At 39.5% G+C, this 18,864-nt stretch overlaps 1 protein-coding gene across 1 annotated transcript; it reads right to left on the reverse strand.

The window, feature by feature from the left end:
• Positions 1 to 907: 907 nt before the first annotated feature.
• Positions 908 to 16,935, reverse strand: LOC127418824 (uncharacterized). The gene is made up of 6 exons (XM_051659675.1): positions 16,823 to 16,935; positions 16,400 to 16,714; positions 15,393 to 15,541; positions 13,172 to 13,277; positions 12,909 to 13,000; positions 908 to 2,199 (listed from the first exon to the last, which is right to left on the reverse strand). Exons 1-6 carry the CDS (start codon positions 16,878 to 16,880, stop codon positions 2,161 to 2,163), a joined length of 759 nt encoding a protein of 252 aa, XP_051515635.1. The 5' UTR covers positions 16,881 to 16,935; the 3' UTR covers positions 908 to 2,160.
• Positions 16,936 to 18,864: the final 1,929 nt, after the last annotated feature.

Below are 18,864 nucleotides of genomic sequence, written 5' to 3' on the forward strand. Positions count from 1 at the left end.
AGAGTGGGCCAAAATTGCACCACAGCGTTGTGAAAGACTGATCTCCAGTTATCAGAAGCATTTGGTTGTAGTTGTTGCAGCTAAAGGTGGCACAACCAGCTATTAAGTTTAAGGGGGTAGTTAGTTTTTCACATGGGTGATATAGCAGTTGGATAACCTTTTTATCTCTCTCACCTTTCAGATGATCTTCAGTATTGTGGTGAAATAAAGGTTGTGGTTTGACTGTTTCTGTCTGGTCTGGTAGGAATTGTCACAGTTGTGTTTCTGGTTGAACACATGAGGTTCTGCTCAGTTCAAGGAAGAGATCCATCTTCTGTATGCTGATGATACTCTATATGGCCAAATGTATGTGGAAATGCCCTGCTTCTAATTAATGGGATTGGCTATACCAGTTTTTGCAATGAAAATAAATCTTACCATCACACCATATGACTTTAGGGAAATCTGTGCTTCCAATCTTCTATAGCCGATAGCGCTGTGTAAGGAAATACAATTCTAATCTTAATTTACTGAAAATCTGCTTAACCCATTCGAATCTGAAGCACACGCGAGAATGTCTTCGTTTACATAAGGCCAGTGACCACACCTGACACCATGTCAAAGGCAAAATTGAGAAAGAAACTGTAAGAAAACTGTAATTGCTGTAATGAGTGCCACATGCATCCTAACTGTGAGCACAGATCTTGTGTGTGTGTGCATTCTCGCTATTAGGTTACACAAGTGAATAGTTTCAACTTTGAACCCCTAATGTCTCGTATTAACCCCTAACTTAAAAAAAAAAAAACTGCACAATTTGGAAAAAAATAATTTATTAAGTATATTAAATACAATTAAATACATTAAATAAAAAAATGCATAAAAATAAAATATTTACACATTTATTTTATTTACAATGTACATGTGGGAGAGTAATAACTGTCGGTTACTGAGGAAAACTGTTAACACCAGCCCTTTAGGATTTTGAAGACAAAGCAAAACAACCTCAAAAACTGTCTACTGTTTTAGTCCAAACTGTGCTGTTACATGTATAATATACATATATGTTAATTTATTTTGGGGCTTTTTGCCTTTATTTCTGGGACAGTAGAATGAAGACAGAAAAGCAGGGTTGAGAAAGGAGGAGCGGGATTGGGACGTGACCCAGATCAGACTCGAACCTTGGTCCCTGTGAGAAAACAGCTCTTATATGCAGGCTTGGGAGGGTTACTTTTGAAACATATTCCACTACAGATTACAGAATACATGCTGTAAAATGTAATTTGTAACGTATTTCATTTGATTACTCAAGGTCAGTAACGTATTCTAAATACTTTGGATTACTTCTTCAGCACTGGTAGATTTTTTCACTTGTTTTGACTATAAAAACTCTGCCAGTACAGTAAGACAAAATACACATGTTAAAAATACATTCTCTGAAAAACCTAAATATCTTATGCAGTGTCGTTTCTAAAACAAGATAAATAAAATTGATCTTGTTTTAAGGATTTTTAGATATTTTTACAGCAAAACAATACAAAACTTATCATCAAGAATATGATTTTTGCCCTAATATCAAAGGTCTTACTAGAAAGAAATAAATTATGATCCGTGAATTTTCTTGATAAAAAAAATATGATACTGTCCGGTAACATGTGCATGTAAAATGGTTAGAAATAGCATTTTACCTTAGCGTAAAGCTGACAATTTACACAAGGTTTATTTCTATTTCTTCTGCTCCAAACTTACTTCAAACGTACTTCTCTGTCTGCTCGTATGAATGTAACACATCATAAGAAAGTGTTTCACTGCTGTACAAATGCACTTTGAATCACATCATTTATATGTATAAATGTTTTCCATCTGAAAGGACTAAATATTAAATGAAACTAATGACAATAAAATGCAAAGTAATCTCTTCAGTAATCAAAATACTTTTTGAATGTAACTGTATTCTAATTACAAATGATTTAAACTGTAACTGTAGTGGAATACAGTTACTTATATATTGTATTTTAAATACGTAATCCCGTTACATGTATTTCTTTACTCCCCAACCCTGCTTATATGTCCTGAGCACCTGCACAGCCCACAGCTCTGATGTATCTGGAATAGTTGAGGAGAACTGATCATTAGACGACCGGGCAGGGTGGTGAAGGGGTCCGATGTCTGGGTCAAGTCCTTTCACAATCCTTGGGCACAAGTAGGCTTTTCTTTGTTTTCCTGCCGTAGAATCAGATAACAAATGAGTGCATCAATCAATGAATGAATGCATTGGTGCTGATCTTGTAAGTGCTTGAGCGTGATGGTATATTTATTAATACTGTAAATCCCGACATATGAAAGAATTATCAGAAAATTCAAATTTTTTGACATTAAACTTTTAGTACCACTAGACAATTGAAAAAGAAATTAAAAAAATGTGCACATGCTTTATGTATCATATTTTATACATTAGGCTTTAAAGGTCATTATCCTCCTGAGGACCAGCAATTCATTTTTCTGTGGGACATTTGTTATTTAAGTTTTTCTTAGCCCATACATTTTACAGTGGTAAATCTTGGGGTATTATCAGAGGACTCCCTGGGCTTTTCAGAGATACCAAATGTTTGAGAGTTTGGCCATGACAACTTCCTCTCCTTGGTCTATAAATATGGATTGAAATGTATCGCAGTTCAATTCAGCACATCAAATACAATATTAATCAAATATTTTTTTTCAATAGACAATTTTTATCATATATACACTATATATGATATATTTTGTCATATACACACTATACACTATATCGACATTTAAAAAAGGGAAATTGTAAAACTTTCACTGGATCACAGGAACTTATGGTAAGATGACATTATAATAGCTTGTAAATGTAAAATAATGAGATCGTTAAAATGACAGAGCATGCACAAAAATATTAGTTCACACTTTAAATATATCTTATAAAAAGTATGTCAGAATTTTCAAATCTCTGTGATTTTCTTTTTTTGTGGTGGGCATGAATGGAATATAATGGTGATTGTGAGATCTCTCTCAAAAGCCTGTTGTATCATATTTGATACATGTGGATTTCAATGGGCTTTTTCAATAAAATAATATACAAAATTTTACCAAGCATAAGTTGCTTGTATTCAGCAAATACTCATTTTAAAATATCAGTAACAATCAGTGGCTATTTCTGAGAGTAGGCAAGGGAGGCACTGTCTCCTCAAAAATTCGGGTGAGAAAAATAAACGACTCTACATAAATAAAACATAAAATATTACGAAATGTGAACTCAAACAATGTGTATAGCAGTCCTCTTTCTAAAGTCACGCTGTCAAACAGCAACACCCAGCAGATAAAGCTTTAGAGGGAGGCAGCGTCTCTCAAGCCTCCCTACAGCTCATTGCGATCTCATTCAGCACCTACAGCACTGCATGAGGGGCGGTAACCGCCAAATACAGCGAAAAGTCACGTGAGGGAAGACACTGGCTCTGATTAGCGCTGATTTGTTCAATACGCTGTCAATCAATCAGTGCGATAGTGTCCGCCATCCTCACAGCATGTCTTTGCAGATCGCTATGAATGGGACAAACAAATGGAAGTGGAGAAACTATTTGCACAGAAAACTACTAGCTGACACAGACAACCGCACTTTGTCACATACAAATCAATATGAACTTAAAATGACTTGAAATCTGAAATTGTATGTGCGTGACATGCTTTATAGTGAGCGCTCGCTCTTAAAGGTACAGATCCGTGCCATCACGAACCCCGTGTTGTTTACCAAGGAGTAGATGACTGATGATCCAAAAATAAGATGACTATAAAAAATAGGCGATCAGATTAAATATACATGAAAAATACTTGTTGCTGTATTCTTGTAGGTATTGTTATACCAATATCAATAATTATAAAAACAATCCATATACCTGAGTCTTAGATTTGACTTGATTTAATAGTGTTAATATCATCTTACAAAAATAAGTATTTGGTGCTTATTTACAGTGTAAGTTAAAAGGTATTTCATATGCCTTCCCGTACAGAAATCTGATATATGGCAATTAACAAACATAATATATATTTTTTGGGCATATACACCGATATCCCCCTTGTGCTGCCAAAAGAGCGCCAACCTGCATCTCAGAATAACATTCTGAGATTATATTCTTCTCACCACAATAGTACAGAGTGGTTATCTGAGTCACTGTAGACTTTGTCAGTTTGAACCAGTCTGGCCAATCTCTCTTGACCTCTCTCATCAACAAGGTGTATCTGTCCACAGAACTGACGCTCACTGGATGTTTTTTGGCACCATTTGGAGTAAATTCTAGAGACTGTTGTGTGTGAAAATCCCAGGAGATCAGCAGTTACAGAAATACTCAAACCAGCCCGTCTGGCACCAACAATCATCCATGTGATTATTTAATCAGCCAATCACATGGCAGCAGTGCAGTGCATAAAATCATGCAGATAAAGGTTAGGAGCTTCAGTTAATGTTCACATCAACCATCAGAATGGGGAAAAAATGTGATCTCAGTGATTTGGAGGGTGGCATGATTGTTAGTGCCAGATGTTGTCAGAGTGTGTGGAACATCTTACCCCCCACTGCCCAAATATAGCCTACTGTTTTTTGGTGGGGAATAAAGGACCGTCTATTCCAGAGAACACAAACATAATTGTCTTTGTTCCAAATTGCACATAGACTGCATATAATGGGCAAAATATGGTTTTACCATTAGCTACAATAAGAAAATATGAATATCAGAGGTCATGTAGAATGATACAATACAACTTACTGAAATGTCTCATATCTCATGTATTCAGCCAATCTGTTAATGTTGAAATGGCATGGAGAGAGGTCACGTGACGCCACGCAAGAAGCAGACGTGTGAGCGACGAGCTCTGCGCACTTTGCTTAATTTTTAATTATTTTCATGTTATAATCTGGTGAATTTTGATACACCCAGTTACACATTTGCTCTTTGATGCAAAACATGGCAAAGAAGTCAAAATCCTCAGGCTCTGGAGACATTAAAAGACACTTACGTGTTCAGGATGAAAGCCCCGACAGCCCTACAGACCGGGGACTCGTTTTGGATGGCGAGGCAGGAGAGGAGATCTCTTGTCAGTTGTCCAACATGTCGGTGATGTTGAAGGTTCTTGCTGACTTGGATGATCTCGCTGTAATACGTCGATCGATTACGACGATGGAAATAAAAATTCTCTGAGTTAGCTACAAGAGTGTCAGATGCTGAGAAACTAATCGATTATTTGGAGTCTTCGGAGAGGGAATTAACCGCTAATCCGCTGCGGCCAAAGTTGATCTGGAACGTATTCTTGAAAAGCTTGAAAATCTTGAGAATAGAAACCGCAGGAAATCGTCAGAATTGTTGGAATTCCTGAGCATGAAGAGGGCAGAGATATGGTGAAATTCTTAGACGAGCTCTTCCCGAATCTGCTCGGCATAACAGGCCACAAGCTGGTAATCGAGCGTGCTCACAGAGTCCCAGCTCACAGATCTGCTGAGGGAGACAGGCCCCGATCGATTCTGGCCAAATTTCTAAGGTCATCCGATAAAGATCTTGTGTTGTGCCAGGCGAGGAGCAAAGGGAAGCTTTCTTGGAGGAATCATAATATTTTCTTGTTCCCGGACATTGCGAGTTCGACAAGAGAGAAACGCGATCGGTTCAAGGAATGCAAGAAACTCTTACATCGGCAAAAGATCTCATTTGCTCTAATGTTTCCGGACAAACTGAGAATAGAAACGAAGAACGGTCGCCAAGTATTTACACTTTCCTTAAGTTTTTGCATTGATGAAAGATTAATTTTGCATTGAAGTTCCCGGCAAGTTTGAGAGTGGACACTACGGATGACCGCAAAATATCTACATGCTCACACAAAGGATGTCTTTTATAAAGTTGACAGATTGAGTAAGTCATGGTATATACTTTTATGCGGCCTCCGAGTGAATTGACTTGACCATCCGGGGAACCGGGATGTCGGTTTTGTTTCTTTTTGTGTTGGCTCCAGCTAGCGGCTGGAACTTGTGCCGTTTACGGGACACTGGAATAATTACGTCAACCGCTGGACTCATAATAGCTGGCTCACTGAACATTTGTTTGACTATCTGTGAAACTGAACGGTTTTATATCTGCTGAAATTTGTTTTGTGGAGGATTACGTCAACCGCTGGACTCATAACAGCTGGCTCACTGAACATTTGTTTGACTATCTGTGAAACTGAACGGTTTTATATCTGCTGAAATTTGTTTTGTGGAGGATCACACCTTTAAAACAATCCTGTGAATTAATCTACATGTTCTGTGTTCATTCTTCCTTTTGGCTGGAGGTTATTTTACAAAGTATTTTCTGTTATGTAATTTTGCTTCACAAATTTGTGAGGCAAAATTGAGCAACCCGATGGCAAAGTTGTCGTGGGGGCTCGTGGGCATTCATGGACCTTTTGAGTTTAGAGGGATTATCGCCGGTTGGCGCTTTCGTGTGTGGGGTTAACGTGCACGTTTTACTTTTTTCTGTTTGTTTTGTTCGGGGGGAAGTTCGGGGTTTGATTGTTGCATTAATGGGGAATGTGCTCTGTATAATTTTGTTTTTGACACACAGTTTATTTTTATTATATCAATGTGTCAGTTGTTAATATGAGTGTACTATCTCTCTCCACATGGAATGTGAATGGGTTGGGGCAACCCATAAAAAGGAGGAGGGTTATTACTTTTCTTAAATGTAAGAAATATGATATAGTGTTTCTTCAAGAAACGCATCTTTCCCCGCAGGAAGCTGAAAAATTTGGGAAGATATGGGGTGGACATGTTTTCTTTAGTGCGGCCTCAAGTAAGAGCAGGGGAGTCATTACATTGGTAAATAAACATTTACAATTCAAATTTCTCAAACAGATTAAAGATAAATTAGGAAGAGTCATTATTGTTTTAGCTCAAATTCAAGGGCATAAGTTGATTTTGGCTAATATTTATGCGCCTAACGCTGATGATCAGGGCTTTTTTATAGATCTTGAAGGGATGTTGCAAACCACTGGCACCACTCATGATATAATATTGGGAGGAGACTTTAATCTTTTGATGGACTCAGTCCTTGATCATAGTGAAGCAAGTGTGTAAGCCCCCTAGAGCAACCTTGACAAGTCACAGGATGTGTAAAAATCTTGGTCTTACAGATATTTGGAGACTTTTGAACCCATCTGGTAGGCACTATACATTTTTTTCCATCAGTCCATAAGATTTATTCTAGAATAGATTTTTTTTTTTTATATCCAAGTCCCTCATTTCATCTGTTGTTGATTGCTCAATCGGAAATATCTTAGCCTCAGCTCATGCCCTGGTGAGTTTAGGGTTGTGCCACATACGGAGAAAAAGAAATCATATCGTTGGCGCCTTAATGTGTCCCCTTTTGCAAAAACCTGATTTCCAACAAATGCTAAAGGCTGAGACCAATTGGTCCTCAGTATCCACTATGGGCGTGGCTTGGGAGGCACTTAAGGCGGTTCTTAGGGGTCAGATCATACAGTATGCCTCATTCATCAAAAAATCCAAAGCACGAGAACTCGTGGAGTTGGAAGGAAATATTAAAAATGCCGAGGCAGAGCTGAAGCGCCGTTTGTCATCCGATGGCCTCAGAGAATTGACTCGATTGAAATACAGATATAACACTATTTTGTCACAGAAAGTGGAGTTTTGGTTATTCAGGGCAAGACAGTCATACTTTGAGTCGGGGGACAAAGCAGGAAAACTTTTGGCTACATATATAAAGCAGAGAGTGTCTTTTTCTACCATTCCCTCAGTGAAATCTGCTGGTGGTGAAATATTTACCTCGGCCATTGATATTAATAATGCTTTTAAAGAATTATACTTTGATCTCTATAGTTCCATGTCTTTGTCTACTGATGAAGATATTAGAAATTTGTGGAACCATTAGATCTCCCTAAACTGACGACTGAGCAAAAAAATTCTCTTGACTCTGAGATAAAATTGGAGGAGCTTGGCGATGTTATTAAGGCCTTACCTACAGGCAAGGCTCCGGGGCCTGACGGCTTTGCTGCTGAGTTTTTCAAATCTTATGCTACAGAACTGGCTCCACTTTTGTTATAAGTTTATACTGAATCATTAAAGAATGGAAAGCTTCTGCCAACAATGACACAAACCAGGATCAGTCTGATTCTTAAAGAGGACAAAAATCCAAGTGAGTGTAAAAGTTACCGTCCAATTTCCCTGATCCAGTTAGATGTAAAAATGTTGTCAAAACTTCTGGCTAATCGATTAAGTAAAGTTATGACATCACTTATATATATAGATCAGGTGGGGTTTATTCGGGGCCGTAGCTCTTCTGATAACATCAGGCATCTCATCAATATCATGTGGTCAGTAGCGAATAAACAATCTCAGGTCGCTGCCATCTCACTTGACGCCGAAAAGGCGTTTGATATGGTAGAATGGGATTATCTTTTTAAGGTTTTGGAAATATATGGGTTCGGGAGTACATTTATTGGATGGATTAAGTTACTTTATAGACACCCAGTAGCGGCGGTACAAACAAATGGACTAATTTCAGATTATTTTACTTTGGATAGGGGCACCAACAATCATACCACGCTCCACACCACTGAGATCACATTATTTCCCCATTCTGATGGTTGATGTGAACATTAACTGAAGCTCCTGACCCGTATCTGCATGATTTTATGCACTACACTGCTGCCATGCGATTGGCTGATTAGATAATCGCATGGATGAGTGTTGGTGTCAGATGGGCTGGTTTGAGTATTTCTGTAACTGCTGATCTCCTGGGATTTACACACACAACAGTCTCTAGAATTTACTCCGAATGGTGCCAAAAACAAAAAACATCCAGTGAGCAGCAGTTCTGTGGATGGAAATGCCTTGTTGATGAGAGAGGTCAACAGAGAATGACCGGACTGGTTCAAACTGACAAAGTCTACGGTAACTCAGATAACCGCTCTGTACAACTGTGGTGAGAAGAATATAATTTCTGAATGCTATTCTGAGATGCGGGTTGGCGCTGTGTTGGCAGCACGAGGGGGACCCACACAATATTAGGCAGGTGGTTTTAATGTTGTGGCTAACCAGCGAGTTGGCGCTGTTTTTGGCTATTTTGGACAACGTTGACAATAAAAAAATTGACGACAATTGAATCGTTTGATCTCATTTAACGTAACAAACTCTAATGATGACGCATGAGAGCAGAACTGCAGTTCGCACCTGATTGAGAAGAATTACACAGCTCACAGATGCACTCTAAACTTTCCAAACAGCTTCAGGTGATGTAGGTCACGAAGTATGAGAGAATTATAATGCAAAAATACAAAATAAGTAAATACAGAAGCACTCGTTGTGGAATAAGTGGTGCCGGAGCTCTTTAAAAGGAAACACCCCGGCATTACATCTTAAATGCAGTTATATTTAATGCGTTGTAACTTTTTTTAAAGTTCAAATAATATGGAAGCAGGTCAGGTAAATAACTACAAACTCCAAAACTGTCATTTCTCTGTGCGGTCAGCGCCTCTTCTATGAGTCAGTGCGTGCATGCTTAATGCAGCTAGATTATAACGTGATGGCTCGAGACTTTATTAATAAGAGAGAGTTTGTTTTTTTGTGAGTTAAAGATTAATTGAAGTGAAAAGAAAGGTGTGAGGGGTAGTCTTCACCCCATTATACACTGCAACAAAATGCATTTGATTTGTTTTGGCGTTTTCCAATATAAATATCTAAATATCCCCTTTTTCTCCCAATTTGGAATGCCCAATTCCCAATGCGCTCCAAGTCCTCGTGGTCACATAGTGATTCGCCTCAGTCCGGGTGGCGGAGGACAAATCCCAGTTGCCTCCGTGTCTGAGACAGTCAACCCACGCATCTTATCACGTGGCTTGTTGAGTGCGTTGCCACGGAGACACAGCGCGTGTGTAGGCTTCACGCCATCCACCGCGGCAACCACGCTCAATTCGCCATGCGCCCCACCGAGAACAAACCACATTATAGCGACCATGAGGAGGTTACCCCATGTGACTCTACCCTCCCTAGCAACCGGGCCAATTTGGTTGCTTACGAGACCTGGCTGGAGTCACTCAGCACACCCTGGGATTCGAACTAGTGAACTTTACCACTGAGCTACCCAGGCCCCGGGAATAATTTGTTCACATTCACTTACAATTATTTTGGGTTCCCTCACAATAGTGTTATCCATTTTTACCATGGTTTTACTACAATAACTATAGTTGACCTGTGTTTTTTGTTATAAAACCATGACCACAAAATTTACCATGGTTTAACAGCAAGCATTTTTAACCTTAAAATTCACGGTAAAACCTAAGTAATACTACAGGTCAAACAAAATGATGGCAGTAAAATTCATAATCATTATGCCAAAATGCATACTTTTACTACAGTAACACCATAGTTACAGTGCATCTGGAAAGTATTCACAGCGCTTCACTTTTTCCACATTTTGTTATGTTACAGCCTTATTCCAAAATGGATTAAATTCATTATTTTCCTCTCAATTCTACAAACAATACCCCATAATGACAACGTGAAAGAAGTTTGTTTGAAATCTTTGCAAATTTGTTTAAAAATTACTTTAAAAAAAAAAAAACACATGTACAGGAGAACGGTACTTGTCTGACTGCATTGTGCCAACTGTGAAGTTTGGTGGAGGGGGGATTATGGTGTGGGGTTGTTTTTCAGGAGCTGGGCTTGGCCCCTTAGTTCCAGTGAAAGGAACTCTGAATGCTTCAGCATACCAAGAGGAATTGTCCAAAATCATGCTCCCAACTTTGTGGGAACAGTTTGGGGATGGCCCCTTCCTGTTCCAACATGACTGCACACCAGTGCACAAAGGAAGGTCCATAAAGACATGGATGAGCGAGTTTGGTGTGGAAGAACTTGACTGGCCTGCACAGAGTCCTGACCTCAACCCGACAGAGCACCTTTGGGATGAATTAGAGCGAAGACTGCGAGCCAGGCCTTCTCGTCCAACATCAGTGTCTGACCTCACAAATGCGCTTCTGGAAGAATGGTCAAAAATTCGAATGAGCGAATACTTTTGGCAATATAGCGTAAGTATTCACAGCCTTTGCTCAATACTTTGTTGAAGCACCTTTGGCACAGATTACAGCCTCAAGTCTTTTTGAGTATGATGCTACAAGCTTGGCACACCTATTTTTGGGCAGTTTCTCCTATTCTTCTTTGCAGGACCTCTCAAGCTCCATCAGGTTGGATGGGGAGCGTCAGTGCACAGCCATTTTCAGATCTCTCCAGAGATGTTCAGTCGGGTTCAAGTCTGGGCTCTGGCTGGGCCACTCAAGGACATTCACAGAGTTGTCCCGGAGCCACTCCTTTGTTATCTTGGCTGTGTGCTTAGGGTCATTGTCCTGTTGGAAGATGAACCTTCGCCCCAGTCTGAGGTCCAGAGCGCTCTGGAGCAGGTTTTCATCAAGGATGTCTCTGTACATTGCTGCATTCATCTTTCCCTCCATCCTGACTAGTCTCCCAGTTCCTGCAGCTGAAAAACATCCCCACAGCATGATGCTGCCACCACCATGCTTCACTGTAGGGATGGTATTGGCCAGGTGATGAGCGGTGCCTGGTTTCCTCCAGACATGACGCTTGCCATTCAGGCCAAAGAGTTCAATCTTTGTTTCTCATGGTCTGAGAGTCCTTCAGGTGCCTTTTGGCAAACTCCAGGCGCGCTGTCATGTGCCTTTTACTGAGGAGTGGCTTCCGTCTGGCCACTCTACCATCAGGCCTGATTGGTGGAGTGCTGCAGAGATGGTTGTTCTTCTGGAAGGTTCTCCTCTCTCCACAGAGAAATGCTGGAGCTCTGTCAGAGTGACCATCGGGTTTTTGGTCACCTCCTTGACTGCCCTTCTCCCCCGATCGCTCAGTTTGGCCAGGCGGCCAGCTCTAGGAAGAGTCCTGGTGGTTCCAAACTTCTTCCATTTACAGATGATGGAGGCCACTGTGCTCATTCAATGCTGCAGACATTTTTCTGTACCTTTCCCCAGATTTGTGCCTCGATACAATCCTGTCTCGGAGATCTACAGACAATTCCTTGGACTTCATGGCTTGGTTTGTGCTCTGACATGCACTGTTAACTGTGGGACCTTATATAAACAGGTGTGTGCCTTTCCAAATCATGTCCAATCAACTGAATTTACCACAGGTGGACTCCAATCAAGTTGTAGAAACATCTCAAGGATGATCATTGGAAACAGGATACACCTGAGTGTCATGGCAAAGGCTGTGAAAACTTATGTAAATTTTTTTATTTTTAATAAATTTGCAAAGACTTCAAACAAACTTCTTTCACGTTGTCATTATGGGGTATTGTTTGTAGAATTTTGAGGAAAATAATGAATTTAATCCATTTTGGAATAAGGCTGTAACATAAAATGTGGAAAAAGTGAAGCGCTGTGAATACTTTCCAGATGCACTGTAATTTGTGGTTTTTAAAACCATGCATTGTTTTTACCACAAAAAATGGTTACTACAGTTAATTTTCATAAGGGCATGTTTTTTTGGTAGAAACCACAAATTAACCATGGTGTTACTATAGTAAAAACCATTTATTTAAAAAAATAAAAATAATAATTGGCAGAATGATTTTCATTGTCATAAAATTTCAAGGTTTTACAACAAATACCATAGTTGAACTGTAGCTGTTATAGTATAACCAAGGTAAATTTTCGTACTGGATAGATAAAGCTATTTCAAGGGAACACAAAGCTATTTCAGAAAAATAAATTCCCTCCCTGTCCTCTAAAGGGCTCTGTAGAATCTTTCCCTTAAAAGTCATTAAAACAATAATTTCAAAAAGGTCAATTATTCAGCATACCCACTGGCAGAAACATAAACCAGCAGTAATGAATGAATGAAATCTTATTCAAAAACAGGAGTCACATACCTTGATTGAATTGTGATTCAAATCCTCCACTGAAAGTTTCTTTCTCTGTGGGCGAAGCGTCTCGTCCTCCATCTTTAAAGAGTCACTGAACACTACAACACAAACACAGCATGCAAGGAGTGCTACTTGGGTGTAAAATAATTCCTACTGGTGCTCTTTGGATAAGGGATATTTTGTTCAGATGCTCTAGAAGTCCAAGGCACTCAGAGTAGGGTATACATTTTAAAAAGCCTTTAAGTCATGGCTATTAATTTAAAACATACCACAAACAGACATGTTGCAGCTTACAAGGCCTTCATCAGCGACAACACCCTGATTAAGAGCGCACTCTTCCACTAGAGCTTCAGCAGACTTCTTCTGACTCTTTTTCTGTAAAGTGATGATAAATGAGGTTTAATTACTCTCAACAACCACTTTATCGCAATTGCACATGAAATTTGTTAATACTGCACAAAAATATTATGCACCTGCCAATGTTTTGTAGTATACTCTAACTATTCTCATGCATGATGTTCAGTTATCAGAACCATTAAAAGGGGAAGATGAGGAATCAAATTCTCCTTGATCGTTTCACTTATAAGAGGTCATTGTACTATAAAAACATACTCTAAGTTTCAGAACTGAAAACTTCCTCCTTTATAGAAAGAGCATTTATTTAAACCAGGTTCTAGAAACGGCACGTTTGGAATTTGTGGAACTTGTGATGTCACAAGGACCAAAAACATCTGCATATGAATGCCTCTTCAGGAAGTCATCAATGCCCATTTATCATCATTGCACCCTTGCCCACTGCTCAGTTACACAGGTGAAGTGGAGAGAGATGGGCCTGTCATGGGAGATTCATCTACACCAAAGGGGACTTATACAGAACTCCGGCTGGATTTAAATGTTTTCTACACTAGATGAATGGCTTTGACCATTTTCATGCATCTCGCACTGCTTTTAAAAGACGCAATGTCAAGTTATATCTCTAAAAATGAGACCTCCATTCTGTTTCATTCCACTGCACTGTTTCTGGCTATTTTTTTGTGTGTGTGGATTTTCTCCCCAATTTGGAATGTCCAATTCCCAATGCACTCTAAGTCCTCATGGTGGCATAGTGACTCGCCGGATGGCGGAGGACGAATCTCAGTTGCCACCGTGTCTGAAACAGTCAACCCGCTATGTCTTCGTGGCAACGTGCTCAACAAGCCACGTGATAAGATGCGCGGGTTGACGGTCTCAGACGCGGAGGCAACTGGGATTCGTCCTCCGCCACCCGGACTGAGGTGAATCACTATGTGACCACGAGGACTTAAAAGCACATTGGGAATTGGCCATTCCAAATTGGGATAAAAAGGGGAAAAAATCCCCCCCCCCCGGCCAAAAATGGTACAAGCGCAGCTTTTAAAAATGCGTCTCTGTCCTGTTGCTGCCACAGATTGGGAAAAACACATGCCTTTCAGTGTGTAAACAAACACAGAATCAATTGCTCAGCGTGGATTGCTTGTGAACCAGCCTCAATATTATTTAAGCGTTGCAAAGGAACTTATTGAAAAATGCAGCAGTTAACACCACTGGACCGCAAAAAACTATTTCATTCATGAATATTTCATATGTCATGACTGTTTGATAGTTTATGATGTTGTGTGAACAGTATAAAATATTTAGATGAAACGTGTTAGATGTGCGTTATATGTTAATCCTGAAATGTATTTTTATAAATGTTGTGGTCTTGTGGAGTTTGTTAATTTTCTTTGGAGTGCGTTTCAAATATGGCTGTCACAACAGCCAATCACAACAGTGGGCGTTTACATTGAGTCCCAGAACAACAATCCACTCTGCATTACTGATTTTCTTGGTTGGGGGCAATTTTTTTTTTTTTTTTAAATCACCCAATTTGGAATGCCCAATTCCCAGTGCACTATGCGTCCTCGTGGTCCCATAGTGATTCGCCTCAATCCAGGTGGCGGAGGATGAATCCCAGTTGCCTCCACATCTGAGACCATCAACCCATGCATCTTATCACATGGCTTGTTGAGCGCGTTGCCACGGAGACATAGCGCGTGTGGAGGCTTCACGCCATCCACCGCGGCCTCCGCGCTCAACTCACCACGCGCCCCACCGAGAACGAACCACATTATAGCGACCACGAGGAGGTTACCCCATGTGACTCTACCCTCCCTAGCAACCAGGCTAATTTGGTTGCTTTGGAGACCTGGCTGGAGTCACTCAGCACGCCCTGGGATTCAAACTAGCGAACTCCAGGGGTGGTAGCCAGCGTCTTTTACTGGTTGGGGGCAAGGTTGATCATCCCCCCCTCCCCCCCACACCCCCTTTGTATGTGAAATATCTGACCAGTAAGAAACTTCACAAGTCTAAGCTTCTCCAAATACCCCGCTAAATTCTCAAACACTGCAGTGTAAAATACAGGTGACACATACAGCTTCACCTGAACATGTTAATGAAAAAAAAATTGTTACATGTTCAAGTGATAATACTTGCCTTTTTATATCTATAGCAGATGATTGAAATGACCAGAATGAACATCCCAATCAATATAGCTGCTGCTGCAGTTTTGACTGAATCTCCGTCATTGGGTGTGGGGGATGTTAGGTGTGGTGATTCTGGGCTGATGGTACTGAGCGGTGATTCTGTAAGAGACAAGAACAGAAACAACTAGAAAATCTTCGTTTGTGCTGCTTCGGTTTTTTTAGATATTAAAATAATATTTATAGGTCATTCTGAGGTCACTCAGCCCCCCCACATGCTCCAAATTCACCCCAAATAGGCTCAATCGTTTGTGCTGGTTTGTGCCAGTAAAAATTTTGTTTGCGCTGCTTCGGCTTTTTAAAAATTAGACATTGAATTACAGGCGAATTATAAATGCTGATATTTATTGAATACAATACTGACAGAATAAAATAGATCACTTAATGGTCACCAAAATCAAATATAGGTTAGTAGCAGACCTGCCCCTCCCCCCGCTGATCAAAGATCAGCTCACACAGCTTCAGTGCCATAACTACTATAATGGTCAGAAATACAAAACTGACCCTAGGTCAGTGTGGCTCCAAATCAACAAATGACCCGAGATGTCATCTTTGATTGACAGGTGTTTGGTTCTTCGTTCTTGTGTTGATGAACATGATGAACTACCAATCAGTTCTGGGGTGGCCAATGAGCTGGGCCACCCCCTAAAATCGCCACTGTTTAGAGCATATGTAGGGGGTGACGTCATCGCCACAAAAGATTGAGACTATTTTGCCGACGTTTTGCGTTGGGTGGGGGGCCAACTTCACGCAGGTGACGTCGATCCGAGTTCCGACTTCCAAGACAAATGGAACCCAGCATTAGTGTAGTATTCCCAACTCAAGCCAGTATGTTGGACAGGCAAGTCAAAATAATTACACATTTTCCAGCTAAAGGCTAAATAAAAATTAAACACTTTCGTTGGAGTTGTGTTATAAGAAAACATAAAAAGGAGGCTGGTTTATGGTAGTAATACATACCGTTGACAACTACTGTTAACTTTTTCTTGTAAATGATGTTCCCGATCACTTCCAAAGTGTAGCATCCTTCATCACTGGAACTGGCATTACGAATGGAGAGGGTCATATTCTGAGTTTGGAGTAAGACTTTGTCTGCCCCAAAAGACTTACAGCCATTCTTCTTTTCATCAGGCGAGCAGTACCGGAACACGAGAGGCCCGTTTTCACATATAAACATACTCACTCTAGAAACATTTTTCAATTCAGGGTTTTCATCAAAGAGGTCAAACCTTTCTCCCATTGTTACCTCCACCCTCTCGCTGTCAATCGCAGCACCTGATAAAATTAATATTTTAAGTGTAAATGACCACAGATTCACAACTTCTTGGATCATCAAATCATGTGCCATTTAATGCCTTTTATTAATACCCATTATAATATTACCTGCGATGAAGAGACGGATTATCAACACGAAGAAGCCAAGCATGTTTAATGAACTCATACTGGGACAGCTCGTCTAGGTGGTGCGTTTATATAAGCGTGGACCACGTGCGTCTGTACTTAAACACAAAATGGCGCACTGGGCGGAGCCACACTCTGTTACCTGGGACAGGTAACCTTCAACAGTGTGATTTTTAAATACTAAACTTTTAAAATTAAATTTGCACTGTTTCTTTTATTTATGTTATAACTCAATACGATTGATTTTTCCAGTATTGTGTCATAATAAAATCGATGTTTTTTTTTTTTAATTGCGTTTAACTGTGATCTAGTTCGAGGCCCGACGGACTAGAAGTTTCTTTCTGAAAGCATTTCTGCGCCTCAAGATGAGCGGAAGAAAAAATAGTTCCTGTGTCTATGCAACTATTCGCTAATACAATTATTATTTTCCACTTCGAAGCTTATAAGATGCATTAATATTCATGTTATCTAAATAATAAGATCACTAGTTTAAAAAAAACCTTCAGAATCGATATTTTTATGTGAGGATCGATATTCTTGATACCACATCAGTATCGGAAGTATCGATACTTCAGTATCCATCCGCCCATCCTTACTTCAATGTTAGCTGTCTGTTCAGTTGTTGTTCTAATTCACCTCTTTTTACGCCTTTTATCCATTTTATTTCATATATCGACGATAGACTGAATGGCAGATGTGCTAGCTATTGCTGTGCAGTCACAGCCAGATGGTGATTTAAGTTTCAAGTGTATTACTATTTTGTATATATTGTATTTTAATTAATATTTAATATTGAATATGTGTTTTAACTCTTGTGCATCAATAAAAGTTACTCAGAGGTCCTCAGAGGACAAAAATGTCAGTGTAAAAAAAAAAAACTGCCATAATATTATATATTAATATTATTTTCCATTTTCAGTTAGTTATTTTTTTTAACTTCAGTCCTGAACTACCAAATAGTCATTTAAATTGAACTAAACTACCAATTAGTCATTGCCAGTTTGTTTACATAATGCCACTGTTGTTGTTTTTTACACACACACATACACAAAACACACTCTGACATCCATACCAACACACCCACACAATTTTAGCTGCATCATTTATTCAATTGGCCTGCAGTGCTCTATAATGCAGCAAAATAGGGAAAAAGCATGTATTTGCTCCATAGGCTAAACATGAGAAAATGGCGCCATCTGGTGGAACATATGAAAAATGTACATTTTGAAGCCAGGGCTCCAGAATGAAAGCATAATATCATAGAATTCATGATTTTATGCTTTAATGACACTGGGATCAAATATTGCAGTTTTAATGGGTTTCAATGGGGACATTTTTGTCCTGAAGGTCCCGAGATATAATTTAGGAACTGAGGTTGAAATATCAAATTCCCCCCCCAAATATTCACACCTTTGGCAACATTTATGCCATTGGCATTAACACAGCCAAAATGATAAAAAAAAAAAAAATTTTAAAAAAAATTAAAAAGACAAAAATGTCCTGAAGGGCGCACAAGGGTTTTGGGGCCATTTTGTTTTCATTTGTGTACATTTATTTACAGTGGCATGTTGTCCGTCCATATTCTGTACTTGACCAGACCTACAACTCTTGTCTGACCTCACCGACGCCTGTTCATTCAATAAACAATCCGCAAATTAATTATTACCAAGCGAATGATTTTATTCTTTATTATGCTAAAGAAGCAAAGAGATCCATGTTCTGATGTGTGATCCAGTCATGAAGCACTCGTAGACAAAATGACAATACATTCTCCATTGTCTCTGGACTGAATTATGCAGTTTATATATCACTTTTACTGTATAAATGGTCTAATTTCTGGTTAAGAGTATGATGTGCTTTCTCTGAACTATTTAACATGATAGTAACCATAAAGCACCATGAATATAGACAATTTTATACTACAAAAATGGAACCGTTTTTTAAGTTTTGTCTCTGTTGTGATCAAGTGTATGAGGGGTATATTAGAAATGGTAATTTGAACTGATTCAACCACAGAGTTTGGG

Source organism: Myxocyprinus asiaticus, chromosome 28 (assembly GCF_019703515.2).
Source record: "Myxocyprinus asiaticus isolate MX2 ecotype Aquarium Trade chromosome 28, UBuf_Myxa_2, whole genome shotgun sequence".
NCBI lineage: Eukaryota > Metazoa > Chordata > Actinopteri > Cypriniformes > Catostomidae > Myxocyprinus > Myxocyprinus asiaticus.